Source organism: Lepisosteus platostomus, chromosome 12 (assembly GCF_059453375.1).
Source record: "Lepisosteus platostomus isolate fLepPlt1 chromosome 12, fLepPlt1.hap1, whole genome shotgun sequence".
Lineage (NCBI taxonomy): Eukaryota > Metazoa > Chordata > Actinopteri > Semionotiformes > Lepisosteidae > Lepisosteus > Lepisosteus platostomus.
Window position 1 is genome coordinate 3500720 of NC_142622.1, and position 17099 is coordinate 3517818.

At 36.8% G+C, this 17099-nt stretch overlaps 1 protein-coding gene across 2 annotated transcripts in view; it reads right to left on the reverse strand.

Moving 5' to 3' along the window:
- The window catches only part of phf14 (PHD finger protein 14), a 114459-nt gene that overhangs the window by 25488 nt on the left and 71872 nt on the right, over positions 1-17099 (reverse strand). For both annotated transcript variants that reach the window (XM_088600466.1, XM_088600465.1), the window contains exon 17: positions 13588-13705. In XM_088600466.1, the coding sequence (XP_088456592.1) occupies positions 13588-13705 (118 nt within the window). The remainder of the gene's footprint in view (positions 1-13587; positions 13706-17099) is intronic.

Below are 17099 nucleotides of genomic sequence, written 5' to 3' on the forward strand. Positions count from 1 at the left end.
CTCCATTATTTCTCCTTGGTGCCAATGGTCTTCTGCGCACGCTTCCTCTTAGACAGAATTTACTGACCCCGCCCTTCCATGAAAGCAAGACAAGAAGAAAAGCGCTGACAGGATGCCAGCCTGTACATTGCTGAAACTTGGTGGTGTGTTTCTGGCTTCACTAAGTCAAAGGGAGAGAAAATCCACTGGCCAGTCTCATAAGGATTCAGAAGAGAACAATAAATGTAACTCTAGGTGGCAGTGCAGGGCCATTCTGAGAGCCAGCTGCTTTGTGCCCTTTCAATCCCTTGTTTCTCAGACTCTTAATGTACCCTACCGATACACACAAGCAACTTCATAAAGCAGGATTAGAATACAACTACAAAGAAGTCAAATTTGAAATAGTATTTTTATTGTAATAAGCTTTTGAACCCTTTATCATGCCAGCACAGTCCTCAAAGAATTAGAGCCTAATTAGTATTATTTATTTTCTTATCTTGTTTTTGCTTTAATTTATTTCTCTGTATTTTATTATGTGCACTAAAACCCCTTTCATGTGGGGGAAAAACAATCCCCATTAATCGTTATTGTCTTATTTTGTTTGTTTCAATACTCCCTGAAAGGTAATATAACATATAAGCATCCTGAAGACAATAGCAGCTGCGTGTCTTTATCTGCTTTGTGAACAAAGAGATCAAGGTATATTGGATTTCACAAAAAAAAATCAAAGTTTAAATCAATTCATCTTGTAAATAGTTTTTTTCTTCAAAAAATCACGATGCAAATCCAAACTTTGCAAAAAGATGCAAGGCTTTTGCCATTTTCTAACACAATAACACTTCTGGTGATTTAAAGCTCTGCCATCGTTCTTTGCATGGTACAATCCTATTGAGTAATAAAAACCTGGTTCATTAAGCGAAGATCAAACTACATGTTATATGCTACATTTACCAACCTTTGGTCCCTTCAGTTCCCTGTTTTTGATTTCAGATCTCCATTGCATTGAACGAGCAACTGGAAAGCACAATTAAATTTCATGACTATGCATTCTTGTGCTTATTTCATTTATTACAAAGGGCAATTAATCTACCTTTCTATGAGTAAATTTCCATTTTAGTGAGCCATGACAGATATCGAGATGAACTTACAGGAAATGCTTAATTAAATCTGCTGTAAATTGCACAAGCATTTTTTTTCTTCTGATAAGAACAGATGGATATACAATGTGAACGGGACATTTTGTGGGGAAAAAATGTGATCTGCTCTCATGACAAAAAAACCCCAGCATACAACGTTTTATATGTAACCGTAAAGTGATACAATTCACATGCCCCTTATATATTGCAGAATAAAAATCACATTTTATGAAAAAATCTTCACATCTAGATACAGTATATTAAGTTAATATTTAAACAAAAGAACACCAAAATAAACTACAAAGAAAATAAAATATTCCTTAAGCCCTATTTATCTTTTCAGTTAAAGGTTTACATATCTTTGCATATTTTAAATAGAAACTAATAAAATAACCACTAAACCAATGGTTGCATGTATGGACTGTAGAGTAAATTAACGTGTATACTGGTTCTCAGCTGATACTCTAAGGTCTAAAAGCACACGATATATTGAAAATGGCAAGACATAACATTTGTAACCTTACAGTAATCCAGAAATCCCAGATTCTGTAAGCATGTACTGTAAATCAGTGATCAGATATTTTCTCCTGGATGTTGTGACGGCAGCCATAGTGCGCCAGTACGCTCAACACACATCAGCTATCAGTGGGGAGAACAGAGTACAATTCATTTCATAGATGGGGATTATTAAGAGGCTGTGACTGGGAAAGGCCAAGGGTTAATTTTACCAGGACGCCTGGGTTATAATTATAATAATAATAATAATAATAATAATAATAATAATTGCTTACACTTATATAGCGCTTTACACTCCACTCAAAGCTGGACACTCCACTCAAAGCGCTTTACAGGTAATGGGGTCTCCCCTCCACCACCACCAATAGGGGTTACACCCCTACTCTTTTCAAGAAACATCCTGGGATTTTTTATGGCCGCAAAGAGTGAGGACCTCAGTTTTGTGTCTCATCCAAAGGACGGCACCTTTGCAGTATTGTGTCCCCGTCACTGTACTGGGGCATTAGGACCCACACAGACTGCAGGGTGAGCGTCCCCTGCTGGCCTCACTAACACCTCTTCCAGCAGCAGCCTTAGCTTTCCCAGGAGGTCTCCTGTTTAGGTACTGGCCAGGCTCACACCAGCTGAGCTCCAGTAGGCTGCCAGTTGTGAGGTGCAGGGTGATATGGCTGCTGCTCCTCAGCATGGTCCACTGCAACAATTAAACTAAATTGTCTGTGATACATTTGCTATACAGGGTGAGTCCTGAAAGTCAGTCGTGGTCTCTCCGCCCCACTTCAACACAGCAATCGAAATATTGCTCAAGTCCCATGCTGGTTATGTTATAAAGCAGTCATATTTAAATTTGTGATGGACACTAAAAGACCGTCCAAGAGTGCTGGACTAAACCCAGATGGCTATCTACCATACCTTGAAGCCTGACATCACGCCTAGTGGGGTAAAACACACTGCAACCCCTGGCTACTCCAGTATCTTGAGAGACCAATTAAAAATGGCCTATCACCCTAAACATTTTAACCAAGTCCCCAGTCCATCTCCTGGCACAACACAGGACAATATAGGGCCCAGGATTCTGTATGCTTTTTTTTTTTCACTCCATCTCCACACACAGGTTTAACAAAGATGATGGACCATGAAGGCAATGTCACCCTACCGGATTTATTTGGTGTACAGATTAAACCAGCAAGCAAAAGAACATGAAAACAAAACCAAAGTTGGGAAAAATGAAAGAAAAAACTACCGAGATGTACATGGATGTTATCCAGGAACTTCAACATCTTAATTAGAATCGAGACATCATCAGTTAAAGCAGAGTGTTAATTCTGTTTTCAATGTCACCTTTAAGGTAAAAGAGATAAGGACACTGGTAGTCTGTATCCATTAATAATGTATAGCATAGGAAGTTTGTGTTCAATGATAGTGTATATGCTAGTGTATGAGCTATTTGAAAATCTGTCACTGGAACGTTAACATGGTTCTATTTTTATATTCCAAAACGACACTAAATATTAAACCCAAAGTCTAGTTTTGGGTGAGCATGCACATTTCTATTTTATTATTGCAGCAACATAAACCATAATGCTAAGTTTAATGATTCATCTTGCACAAAATCAAAGAAAATCATGCTGTTCTACCATATGTCTCCTGCATATCAAACAAAGAAGTCATTCGGTGTAATAGTTTATTTCACCAGAGTATTTAAATGAGTGCACCCTCATATTTAGATAGATGCTTCAAACATCTACTGTTTAATTGGTTTTCTATTAAATTAGCTACATTAATTCAACACTAATGACATTTTTTCCACCATGAATGTAATGGGGCTAAAAAAATATGTGGAATAAAACTCATCTTAACAACAAATTAACATTTATTGTGAAACATGAAACATCACACTGCTTTACTCTGCTCCAGAAAGCTCTGAATTGAGAGCCCACAGAACTTTAGGTGTGGGGGTTATCCCAATCTTCTGTGAATTCATTGTGTCATTAAGCAGGAGAGATGAAATGAAGCTCGGTTATATATTCTTCTGCGACGCCTCAAGAAAACAAATTATTTACACTGAGATGTGAGTACTGTCTGACAAACAGCTCAACTGAGACGCAAAGAGAAAATATTTGCAGCATTTTCCTGGCGTGCTTTCTTTTCCTTTCTGATTGGCTCCCTTGGGAAAAGATTCCATCCAGGTTATTCCTTTCAGTAGCAATAGTGGACTTCAGGCTCTTGATTCTGTGGTTTCTTCAGAATCCAATGCACTGGTACCGTCAACAATGCTTCTTTCTTTTTACTTCTTTATTTCTGCCTTGCATAGAGCTCAATAGTTTAAATACTGTTCTTCCAGCAAAGTTCAGTTTTCTACTCCCCTGTGAGGTCCACCAAGTTATCAGTTTCTTTGTTTCTTCTTTTTGCAACAGTACCCATATAAAAGGTATAAAAGGTTTTGAACTTGAAACCTTGCTCATTCGAATCCACAAAAACCATTGCATTTTACATACATACAAAGCTTTTGAGAATTACATTTACTGATTAGAAAACACAACGTTGTAAACTGAAATTACGTTATGTCCAATTTCTTCCAAATTGTTTCGAAGCAAAACAAATCATTTTACAAGACATGATTATCTTGTGAACTTAACAGTGTGGGGTGGGGAAAATGTGTTGTGATGGGTAGTTTAGTTTAAAAAGATTAATAAAATCAAACAATACCATGTGTTTAAAATGCTTTATGAGCAGAGCTCATCAAACAATTGTTTTTTGAATAAGAGATGTTCAGCAGTCTGTTTGTGATCGCCATGTTATTTTTTTGTAAGACTGCCCCCAGCGCAAACCTCCAGCGATGCTCTTTCACTATTAACAGTCAAGCATCTAAAGTGCCCGAGCCTTCCTCAAACCTTAGGACCCGCTCCCCTGTCGCACAGTGGGTTGTACACACTCATATTCTCATTCATCTGATGACTTTCTTCAGACTGTCAATCTCCCAAAGGAGCCAAACAAATACATTCAGGCTCATCTGGCCAAATTACTTTTCTTAAAACACTTCAGCTGCGCTTTTTTGCCAGAACCTCATGCTTATTAACTGTGGTGATAAAGGGCTCCTTTGAACTGAGCCGATCACTGAATCGCTTCCCTCTCATTAGGTGGATACTGTCTGTGCTGATACCTCAACAGTACACACGCCAAACAGCAACACTGTAAATCTCCTATTTGTCATTTTCTGCATGAAAAATAAAATCAAGCACGGCATCTTTGCTTAATATAACAGTAAAGTGTCCGTTCAATGAGACATTAAACTGTCAAAGGTTGTGATAACTTGGTCAATAAAGATCCCACAACTCTCTTAGTACGAGAAGGGGTGTTAATCCTGGTGTCCTGGTTAAACTCCACTCTGTACTTGCCTCAGATTGGCCTATCTAAAGTCCCCTAATTATTCACTTCCCCACTTGATCTCCTGTGTATCGGGGGGACTGCTGGCACATAACAGTTGTCACATGTTACCCAGCCAGGGGCTGCAATTCTGTGAGAGGCTAAGCCCCCTCCTGTATGTAAAGTCATTTAGGATTCTATACATACATGGAATTACTACACATGAAAGCAAAACTGTAAATGCATTTTCTGTAATATTCAAAATAATAAGATTTAGACTTCCTGAATTACTAATAACTGAATGTAACATTCACAAACAAGAATGGCATTCAGATTCTGCAAATGAAATTGATATTGAACAAAATAAAAATTTTAAAGCTCAGTCTAATCATTGTATTTAGAGGCAGTAAGTCCCTTTAAGTGATAACTGTTAAAATTTCAACACTGAATTTGCTTTCACCTGATGGGATGAAATATATTTTCACAAAACTCCAAAAAATACAATTTTAAACCAATGAGTAATGATCTGTATTTGCTTTTAATTTCCTTTCAATAGTAAACTCAACAGAGTGTGACAATTAATTAACTTAATTAGGCTAACTTAATTATGCTCTTTCACAGGTCAATATGTGGAGCTACTCAGATTAATAGCAAGGCTTGTAAAGTTAATCTTCTCGTATAATGGAGATGACATCAAGCCATGTATGAAATGCTATCCTGCAAAGGATGATGCAGCATTTTTGTAATTTAAGAGCACCAACATTGGAAACCAGTGGGAGGAAATATGAATACAATAATTTTCATACTAAATGTTAACCTACAAAAAACGAAATAACATTTTAAGACATTTTACAATCTACTGCAACATTGTTTCGTTTTTCTTTGGAAAAACTCAGAATTAAAGTCTTTCAATTAAGACATGAAACAGTTCTGCTGCTGCAGTTTGCTGTTTAAGTACTAGACATTCATTACAGCTTCTGCAAGAATAACAGAATGACCTTTAATACTTAAAGAGATGCCTGGTGATGCTTAAAATCCCCTTAAGCTGCTCCCACAGTGCTTCTGATGGCAGTTATCTGAAGCACACAAGATGTGGACTTCCCACAAAAGTACAAGAAAAAAAGCTGTAAAAATCTAAGCTTTTAAGAAAAAGTACTTTTAGGAGATTAATGCTAGGATACTGACAAAAATTAAAGGCAGGTAAAACTTACTGAAAACTGAAACCGGGATAAATCTCTTTTAATAAAGGTTCTTTAGCATGATCTCCAACATCAACCAGCAAAGAAAAAAAACAAGAGAGAAAAACAGAGCATGGATTAGTGTACTTACACTTATAGAAATGCTGTAAAAAAGTCCAAGGAGGATTGCTTCTCCAAGAAAATCATGCTACTGCAATTACCCCCCAAAAAATATTAAAAGAGTGAAAAAGGCTAGGAGGAAGTCCAAGGCAGGTGTGAGGATATCAGTTCAAGTATGAACGTGACGTAGTCAGCAAAGTCTTCAAGTCATGTGTGTACACAAAGATATCCAAATAGTGTTTGATATGTGAAAAAGGTTAACAAATAGTTTCACTTGGAAAGTATAGCAAAATGCAAATAATATGGGACAGTTTTAGATGTTTGAAAACAACTGAAAGCCAACACAACAGAACACACAGGCGTTTCACCTGAGATACTACCACACAACTATAGTTTCCGGCAACAGACCTCACTGTAATATTACAGACTGAGCTCATCAGAATAGCAAAACGTGTCCAGTAGACAGGAGTGAACGCTTAAGAACGGGCAGCAAAACACTGCTAAAGCTGTCTGAAAGAACACTTAGTTTATGTATAGCTGAGAGTGGTCAGAGGAAGGTGATTTTGATGTGAAATATCAGTGGTAAAATGACAGAACTAACTACAGTACACCCCTATGACCATACGTCAGAAAGCTACAGCTGTAATATAAAACACAGAAAACGTGCTTCCATGGCTTTCAGAGACAATCTTACATTTGTAAGAATGCCAATCATTCAGTCTGTCAATTTTTGCCTACACGAAACCTTCCTGACAAAGAGGAGGATCCCCCCAAAATGTTTGACTATAACTATTTTTCTGATCTGGAAATGACTGCAGAAACATGAAATAATGGCTAATTATTTCCCTCCTTACAGAATTCAAGACTCAAGATTGCTAATGTATACAGGTGGAAGATTTCAAGAACGGATCATTCTTACAATTGTAATGGAAACTCTTTTGAGGTTTTGGCCCTCACATAGCCTACATGAAAAGAACACAATGCCCCAACTCCAAACTCTCTTCACAAAAACAGCCACAAATTCATTTCACTATTCCTAGCTTAAACGTATTTTCTATCAACGATGAATCTAATCGAATAATTCATCAATTTCACCAAGTGAAAATTCTGCAAGCTATAAATTAGCTTTAAACAAGCTTTGCATTGCAATGTAGCTTGCTTTCAAATTAAAGAACTGTCAGTATATTACAGGGGCTGTCATTTTATTACTCAGATCAATTCTGCATGGCCTGGGGTGGAAAGAAAATGGATGCCGTCTTCATTTGCAGGAGGTTTATCTCCAGCACCAGGCTCTGGAAACATGACTGCAGTAATGAATTGAACCAAATTCCAATAAAGACTTTATCACCAGAAGCTAAACACACAAACACTGGCCTTTATTTCCTGGCTGTAGCTTAATGGAAATTACTTTTAATTTTCCAAAACAACATAATTAAGAGATTTAATATCTGGCGGAAAACAAAACCACATACTTTTCAAATCGCGGCTGCAACATTCTGGTTCACAGACGTGGGATCTTTCAAGGAGTGGGAGATCGCACAGTTCCTTCTCCCTCTGGAAAAGGAGGCTTTGGGAGGCTGTACTCATTTAGACTCACGGTAGCACGCAGATGTCAGTGCTTCTTAGTTTCTAATCTCACAACTGATTTTTTTAATACTAGAAATCTCCCTTTATTAGTCATGTTAATAAATTCCACTGTGCCCTCATAAAAAAAAAAGCGACTTGCAAATTAATCCTCTAGATTGGGAGGTTGTTTTTTTGGTGGAAAGGCCTGAAAAGGGGGACTGACGTGAGTTATCTTTCCTTCTCGCCCTGCTCTGCTTAATTTCTGTGTAAATTTTGAATGTTTTATTGTATGGATTCTCTTAAAACCTATAACAATTTCAGTATCAGATGAATTCATCTCACGGACCTACAGTAAGTGCTGAAGAAGGACCTAAGTGCTGGACTGACAAAAGAGAGGACTTTGAAGGGCTGAGGGGACAGGAGTGAAAGTATTCCAGCTCCAGGAAAGTCTGGAAGAAGCTAGCGTGGAAAGAGGAAAGCGCAAGCTTGCAAGAGCAAGACCAAGAGACTGAGGAGAAGGACACTGGACAAGGAGAAGGGACTGGGTTGTTATTTCAAAAGGGAAAACAACAACTCAGCAGGCAGAGCAGTGGCCGGCAGGCAGACAGGAGAGCTCAGAAGAAAGAGCTGGGGTCCTGTTTTGCTTCAGTTCGAGGAGTGAATCAGTGCGGTGAAAGAATGTTTTCAGTTTCAGAACTCGTGACCTATTTCAACAGCCCAGGTGCCCTTCTTACCTGGCAATACCGCAGAATATAAAAAATACAAATGCAGAAATACAGAGTTATACCCTTACCAAGTTATAAAAAAAACAGTAAGGGTTATTTAAAAGCAGGAGCACACCACATAAAATAATTATCTTTAATTCTAAAACCAGCATTCTCTGTACTAATGTAATTTTATGTTTTCTTTAGCTTATATAAAAGTATTTCTTTTATCCTCAGTTAATAGAACACACAGTTGATTAAAAATAATTTAATAACAATTAGATGAAACATCAGTTAATGAAATACAGTATTTTACTCTTAAAGACATTCTGAAGCAGTAAAAATGCATTTTCCATAGGTCTGTGCAATCAATTAGCTGTTTATGAATGAAACATTTAAAATAGTTTGCTTTTCTATTTGTGACATAAATATGAGGATTTACTTTTAAGACATCTGAAAAACAATTTAGTCATGCTTCTGCACTTCAATTAAAAGGCATCGTCATGAAAGCAATGTGTGTGTGAAATTGCTGGAGCTTGTATACTAACATTTCCATTTAGTGTTCTAGTCATACTAGAGTCAAGATTATAAAGTATAGCAATACATTACATAAAGGATGTTAAGACATACACGGCAATATTTTTTCCAGAAAACAGATTGTAATTTAAGAACTCAAATTTTAAAAGATGATAACTATTTTTCATCTGATGAAGCTGTCATTAACTGATAAGTCAAATGAGCAGCCCCAGTTAATGGATTTCTGACACTTAAATGCTGTTTTGGGTTATTTTGGGGCATTTTTCCCTTTCAAGATAATTAATATTTTTGCAAAAAAATATCAAGAAAGAGAATCCCTTTACACACATCCTGGGCATAATCGCCCAGTAATTCTGTATTTATCTGTCGATTTTACAAGCTTAGGATAGGTGAAACTTTCAGTTCTGTCTGCTTCAGAAGTCTGTTTTCTGAGGGTCTTTTGTGAAAGAAACCAAGTTGATACTTGGTTACTTCACAAAATATCTGGATTAGATGCTTGGGTTACTTAGCTACTAGCAACCCAACAATTTAGATGAACTCACTTGTAGTCTTTCATGTAGTCATTTTACATGTGCTAATATTTCAGAATGAATGGAGAAGAGAACATATCTTTTTTAGAGAACATGTTCTCTTATTAACTATAAAAATCAGGCTAGAATATAACCACTGTCAAAGTAAGTCCTAAAGTTTCTGAAGGTAATGATTCTGATTGTAATTACTAATATTACGAATTCTCTTTAACTGAAAGCCACAACTTTTTTTTTTTAATCGAGCCACAATAATATTTTTTCCCCACTTAGGAACGGATCTTGTTTTCATTTGTTGTAAAACAAGCATCAGTGATCGCTGCATGTATATGGCATATTTTTGTAATGCAGGGAATAAGCTACATTTAAAACCACAGTGTCAGACCTTTGGCACTATTTCAGCAATGGTTTAGATGTCATACATATCAAATAATATGACTTACATATTATACTTACGAACAAGGTGTACATTCACTACAATGGTAATTATGTTGTTACACTGCTTTTCATAAAAGACAAATGTGTCTGAATTTGTACACAGAACAGATTGCCATTTCTCTAGGTTGTCTTGCATGCCAATATTTGCGACTATGCTTGTGAAAAGGGTACATCAACATCACCTCAACACGCATGTTGAGAAACTGCCTCTAACGGATTTGTCCTTTTCAGTGCTGGATCATTTAGGCTTGCAAAGCAACATAGAGAACTGCTGCAGTTTAGCCCATCTTCAGTCACTGTATGCATCTTGTTTTGTTCATTGATCTACCTTTATTCATATCGTTTTCACATACATCTGAACCATTGCCAAACACAAGTGGAAACAGTAATAGGTACACAGTTTCCAAGTAAAGTACAGACAATACAATTTCTGCTAAATTAATAACTTAACAAAAATATTCCACTTAGTAAAAGTGAAAAACAGTGTTAAGGACACTTATTGTTTTTTGCTGAATAACCTTTACCCTTTTAAAAGTCTGTTAGGTACTGATGTAATGCTGTTGTGAATTAAATTAATAACTAATAATTATTAAAAATAAATAACAGGTGTTATTTCAACTTTATTCACCTGGCTTCTAAGTGAAAATCATTTAATAAACATATTTTACACACACAAGTTTCATACACAAAATTCCACACAAAGAGTTTTTTCAAAATGCAGATGGATTTGTTTTACTACAGTATTGGGTATTACACATTGTTAATTTAGTTTGTTTAAACTGCAAGAACTGATGTTATTTGTCAGAATGTAGTGGCAATCCTTGACTGCTGATATGTGGTAGGTCAAATGAAACAATTTTTGTTTTCTAATTAAAAGGTTAGCTCTGTGATGGAATTACACTGAGCTCTCTAGCAGAAGTAAAGGTATTCTTTTCTTGTGTGGTTTACAGGGGAAACGTTGTACAGCGGAACTCATTAATAAGAATCACTGTATCACTGCTGTAAATTGTTTTCTAAAAAGAATACCTGTTTTTGAAATGAGGAACAATGTTCACTCCTACTGCATTTAATGTAGAAAAGGGTACTGCTGTTGCTGCACAATTACATAATTAACGCAACATGAGAATTTGAAGTTAAAGAGTAAAAAAACGCAGGTAAGTGCCATTTGGAAAAGGTACAACAAGGGGAAAATTTCAAAAGAAAGAAACTCTACATTACAATTAGGTCGGAAGATGCAAATAAAGCTTCATTTGGAAAAGCCAAGTTTAAAGTACTAATGAAATCCAACGGAACAGCATGAGAGTGACTTCAACGGAGCAAGTGCATGACAAGTCACAAATCAAAACAGAGATGTGCAGGCTTTGAGGGGATGATTAAATGAGGCTGTGTCTAGTCCTTGGGCTCAAGAGACTTTGCCTTGTACTTCAATACCGCTGTCAAGAAGTACTCTAGAAAGCAAAGACTTGTTTAATCCTGATGGCCTTTCACCTACCACATTTTCAGAAAGACTGTTTTAACTCTTTCTTTTTAAACTTCAACTAATACATTCACTCATGGCTTCTGTAAAAAGATAATCCTTATAATATAACAGCAGGTCACCTATCAGTAGTAATTCCTTATTCCTTGCTTTATAATAGCCTCTCTCACACAAAAGGCAAAGACTTTAAGGTATAAAAAATAAGAACAGAATGCAGTTCATCAGTATAAACTTCACATTTCTTTTCATTTCTGAAAACCTGTTTTCAGTTCAAACCCAACTAGTGCAAGCCAAGAACAAATGTCAATTGAAATACATCTAAAAAAAATATATATATTTAAAAAAAATATTTTATATATTTTGTATTTTAATAAAATACAAGGTCCATGTTAATGAGAAAAATGACATGCACATACTTAATACATTCCTTTATTGCTGGCTACTATTCACTGGAAAACTAATTACTAATGCACAGCACACTTCACTTCAGTACTCTCCAGGAACACAGAAAGCTCTTCATAACATTTTCACTGTGGTTTCACGTATTTTACTCTTGCAAAAACTATTAACCCACAATCTTCATGCAAATGCAGCTTGAGTAATGGCACTGTTAAAGTAAGACTGGATGCCCTTTAAACAAAATTGAATGCAGTTACATTTATTAATTTAATTAGGCTCCAATGGAGCCACGTAAAATGCAGATTACAATATAATTCAATAAGCAAACCATTATTTTTATTCTTGTGGAACTTGTGCCATTTTCAGGAGCATTAAAATTAAAATGAAGCGGGGCTTGAAAGGTCTTTGAAAAAGTCCCTCATTTTTTTTGAGGGGGAGCAGAAAAGGACCAACCTGATAATAAGCTGTCATGTATAGACTGTGGCGCTCGTGAAGGAATTTCAGGCAAAACTCAAAGTCTAAGGAAGCTTAGAATTTAACAAGCGCAGTCTCTGCTGGCCTCACAGCAATCAGAATACACTTTCAACTTCGAATAGTTACAGATTCCCTTTGATCCATAATTAAGAGCTTAACACAGTTAGAGCTTAAACTATGCTAAAACTTTTGAAGACATCTTTGAGTAATTCATGCAAGGGTGCTGCACAATAATATATCAATGTAACAGCATGTTTTCCAAAACACACACATGTATTCATACAATCAAATGCATACACACTGAACAAAAGATGTAAATGAAGTGGAGGCCGACTTATAGTGTAATATGAATCATTGTTACTCCTGTTAGCCTCTAGCTCTATTGCAGCTGGCAGGCTTTCTCAGAAAAGTAATGTGACACATACAGTGATGTGTTTAAGATCTGAAAGCCTGTCAGGACCTTTGTGATGAACATTGCCTATTACTGAAAAGTGACAGGCAGTATTACTAGCTAAGACGATACTGCCCTAATGCCCTGCAGCAAAGCTACTGACTGTCCGTTATTTGACAGACAAGGAAATATAGGAATATATTATTACAAAGAGGAAGAAGACGCTAACAGGATTACAACAAAGTACGCTACATGGATTGTGAGGAGACACAAAAACAGAAGCACACTACCTACAATACACTCTACCCTGATCACACCAAACAAAGCAAAATTCGAAATCACTCTGCTTCTGAAAGTTTGAAAATAACCTAATTTTCTACAAACATGCTTTGCATTAATTTTGTGATGCACTTCTTCTGTAAATGTCCGGATTGATAAAAACCTTGGTAAGTATCAGGAAAGATTTCCCTTTCTATACCTTTTCTTAGTGGCAGCTGCCTCCGGTTTTACTGTAGGTTTACTCTTTTAGTTCACATTCTCCAGTAGCAACTTTAAAACAGCACTGCTTACCAGCAAGATGGCTATTCCAAAAAACAGCTAGAAAACATACTGCTTTTTATTTTTCTAAGACAGGTTCCGCTATCTTTCTAACTTTGTGTTTTTAGAAAACATTTATCTAGGATGTCCGAGGTGTGAGTTTTATGAACTAGTTGCAAACTAGTGCACTACTTTTCTTACTACTGCAACTTGAATTGTGGGTGTGGAATTAGAGGACCACATACCTTAGAAGACGAGGTGTCACATTCTTGGCAGATCCAGCCATAGCCTGTCTGCTTCGGGGACTTCTTCAGAGGAGGGTCCAAGCAGCCGAAGTGATAGCACAGCCGACATTCATCACATCTGAGAAAGTGGACAACTGCATGGTTAATGACTGCAGCATGCGAGCAACACGAGGGTGAAAAAATAAAATATTGCTGCATTGTTTGGCTTGTGGTGTAAAAAAAATTAAAGAGTATTTTGAATTACTTGCATGAAAAAACTACTTATAGAATGACTTTACAGAGAAAGAAACTGGGAAACAGCTGTTTCACAAAACGTGTTCAAATGTGCTAAGGAACTTGACTGCACTGCAAACTGCTGAAAACAAGGGCAAAACTGCAGTAAGAATCACACAGAAAAAATCTCATATGGTCTATCCTTCAGCTGAAAGATTGTAGCACAAAAAAGACCAACTGAGAAGAAAATGTTTTGACTGCAATCAAACACAAATTCCTTGCATTTATATAGTGCTTTTAATGCTGAAGGACATTTAAGCACTTACACACACAGAACGCTGGCTCTTCATCGACAACTGAAGTGCAGCATCCATCTGGACACTGCACAATGGTCATTATGCACCAGCAGGCCTACTGCACAGTGCAAATGTTTCTGACTAGTTGGATTAAGTTGGATTAAGGGAGAACTGCAAGAAGGTCAGATCATTCAAAATCCAGAGAGGACACCAAGATCAATACCTTTACTCTTACAAAGTGTCATTAAATCTTTAATGAACAAGTAGTCAGGATTTTGGCTGAACATCAAAGGACAGTGCCTCCTACAGCACTCTGCCCCTGGAAAACTGTGGTTTAGGGACAAGAGCACTACCTACAGGTCTCCCACTTTTCCTCAGACATCTCCCATTTCACTACTGACCAGCCACAGCCTTGCCTAGTTTTTGAGATCTGACAAGATCAGATTCCAAGTCCTCCCACCTCTGGCCAGGACACATGTAAATTATGTGACAACAACTAACACTGCTGTTACCATTAAAGTAATCAGATGAAAATCTCAAGGGTACACAAGAGGGCAAATATCGCTGAAAGCAATAACAAAACAAACATCAGCGTATCACTCTAGGTATTGTGTATATGTCATCCTCAATATAGTGTCTGCTATTACTACCGTTCATGTCCTACCGAAGACACCAATCATTAAACCAATCAGCTTAGTTAACACTGAAATGAAAATTAAATAGTAGAAATGCAAGCATTTACATGCTATAAAATTGCTTAACACTTAATGTAGTTATTAAAATCCTAAACTGGGTTTTTATATTTGAATGATTATGATATTGACCTTAAACCAAATATCTATTAACAGTATATTCGGACTTACAAACAAAATGCATTCTTAACATTTTTTCAAGAAAGCAACTATTAAAAATACCGAGTTATTGAAAATTTAAGAGGGCAATGTATTTGTCTTGGAGAGAGCTAATGTAGTTAGTGAATCTTTATGATGTTTAATGAAAACACAAGAGCCATTTATCATTCACTAGCTACAGTTTGTTGTGTGACTCTCCTTCAGTCAATGCTGCTTTGGACTAATGTTTTTAAAACCCACCAGCTACCTTCCTGTCCATAATTAACTAATTATGTAGAAATCAATAGTGTGGATTCTGATTTTTACAATGTAAATCAGATAAATGAGATAACAGTCAAGGGTCAATCTAATTTTATTTTCGGAATCCACTGCCTGCATTCATTTCCATTATGTCACGACTACCTGCACGAGAGGGAGTCTTATCAGCTGGCCTGCAGGAGGTTGGTAACGAGCACTGGGGAAAAAAGGTTGCATTTTCACGGTGCAGGAAAGGCTACAGAAAAGACACATTTAAAAGTCACAAGATGTCAAGAAAATTGACAAAGAGCCGGTTCTCACAGACAGCGAAACCTATTCGACATTCTCCTGGTAGCCGTGCCAATATAGGACCTTTAAACTAATTACTGCAAAGGTGTCTGGATCACAATTTTAATGAGCTTGTACTTATAAAAATATTCCAGCATATGGATAAAGCTTCTGTCAGAGGAAAAAAAATAAATAATTGGCTACATGAATTTACTTGATAGCATCAGTAGATGGCGGTGTGGGTACCAACATTATTTCTAATTTCTGGCCACAATTAACACACAAGGCTAGTTTAATTCCAAAGATATGTAAAAAAGAAAAGGATACAAACATTCAAAAGATTGTAGATTGTATTAAAAGGTATGGCCTTTTCTTACTTTCAATTGTATTTCTAGAGCATTCAATCAGGAGATTTAGAAAAGTGGCTGCTTCTAAGGCAGTGAAAGAAATTACTTTTCATTTTTCCCCCCAGACCAAAAACCATAACTTTCGGAAAATGAAATAACAACGTTATTTTTGTTCCAGTTTTGCCCAACACATCTAATTTTTACCTCTTCCCTGAAATCACTGCAAACAGGAATAGATAGCCTGTCCCTGTTCAGACTGAAATTTAGAGCCGTGGTTCATGGACAATTTAGCACAGAAATATAATCCTCTGCGGCCTGCAACATTGTGATGTACAGCAGATGAAAAAGAAAACCACTCACATGATTTAAAGCAAACGGGGAAAAAACGCAACGTAGAAAGAGAGAGAAAAAGCACATTACAAATAAGCAAACAAAAAAAGGTTTAAAAAACAATTCACTTTCTATCTTTGCAGAGGGTGAGGTGGTGAAAAAAGATGCTTTCTATGCCATGTCTCTCAAAGCTACATCACAAGGCTCTGCTGGAGGTCTCAGTGCAGATCTGGTGCAGCTGACAAGCGAAATGAGCACTTGTCTCTCTGCTTCGTCTCAAGTGGGAACCTCCTTCGGGAAGGCTGGGGACTGACAGGCAGGGGCCACACAGGCCAGGGGGGCTCACGGTTCCTGATTGCACTGTGGCAAGTGGCACTGTTAAGAAAGGGTATTTTCACTTGTAAATCCGTAAAAAAAAAAATTGAGTAGTTCTAATGCCTTTGGATGCATTACAGAGTCAGTTCAGAAAGATTCATAAGTTAAAACACTGTCAAATTGGAAAGAATCAAATATTTATGGGACCTCAGGATTTAGTCATACTCTTTTCACCCACCTCCCCGGTGAAAACACTAAAATTAGGAATACAAACGCATCAATTGGTCTTAACGTGTTTATTAACATGCTGTAGACATTCAACTGGCTTCTGTCTTTATTAATTACCATGGGGAAAATGTTAGAAATGTTTTTCCTGATTTTTGTGTATCATGCAGTTTTGCTGACATCGCACACAACAACATATTATACCCATTCGCCCAGGTCGGTGTTCTTAACCCTGAACTGTCTGCGAAGGGACCATATTTTCAGCACGACAACATTCTCTCAGAAGAACTACTAGTCACTCTGCTTGCCAGTTTTGTCCACCTAACTATTTTTTTTACACAAAATTTCACTTCCTATTTGGAAAAAAATCTGATATCAAGCATTGTTTTTGCATTTAGATTTGTTGAGTT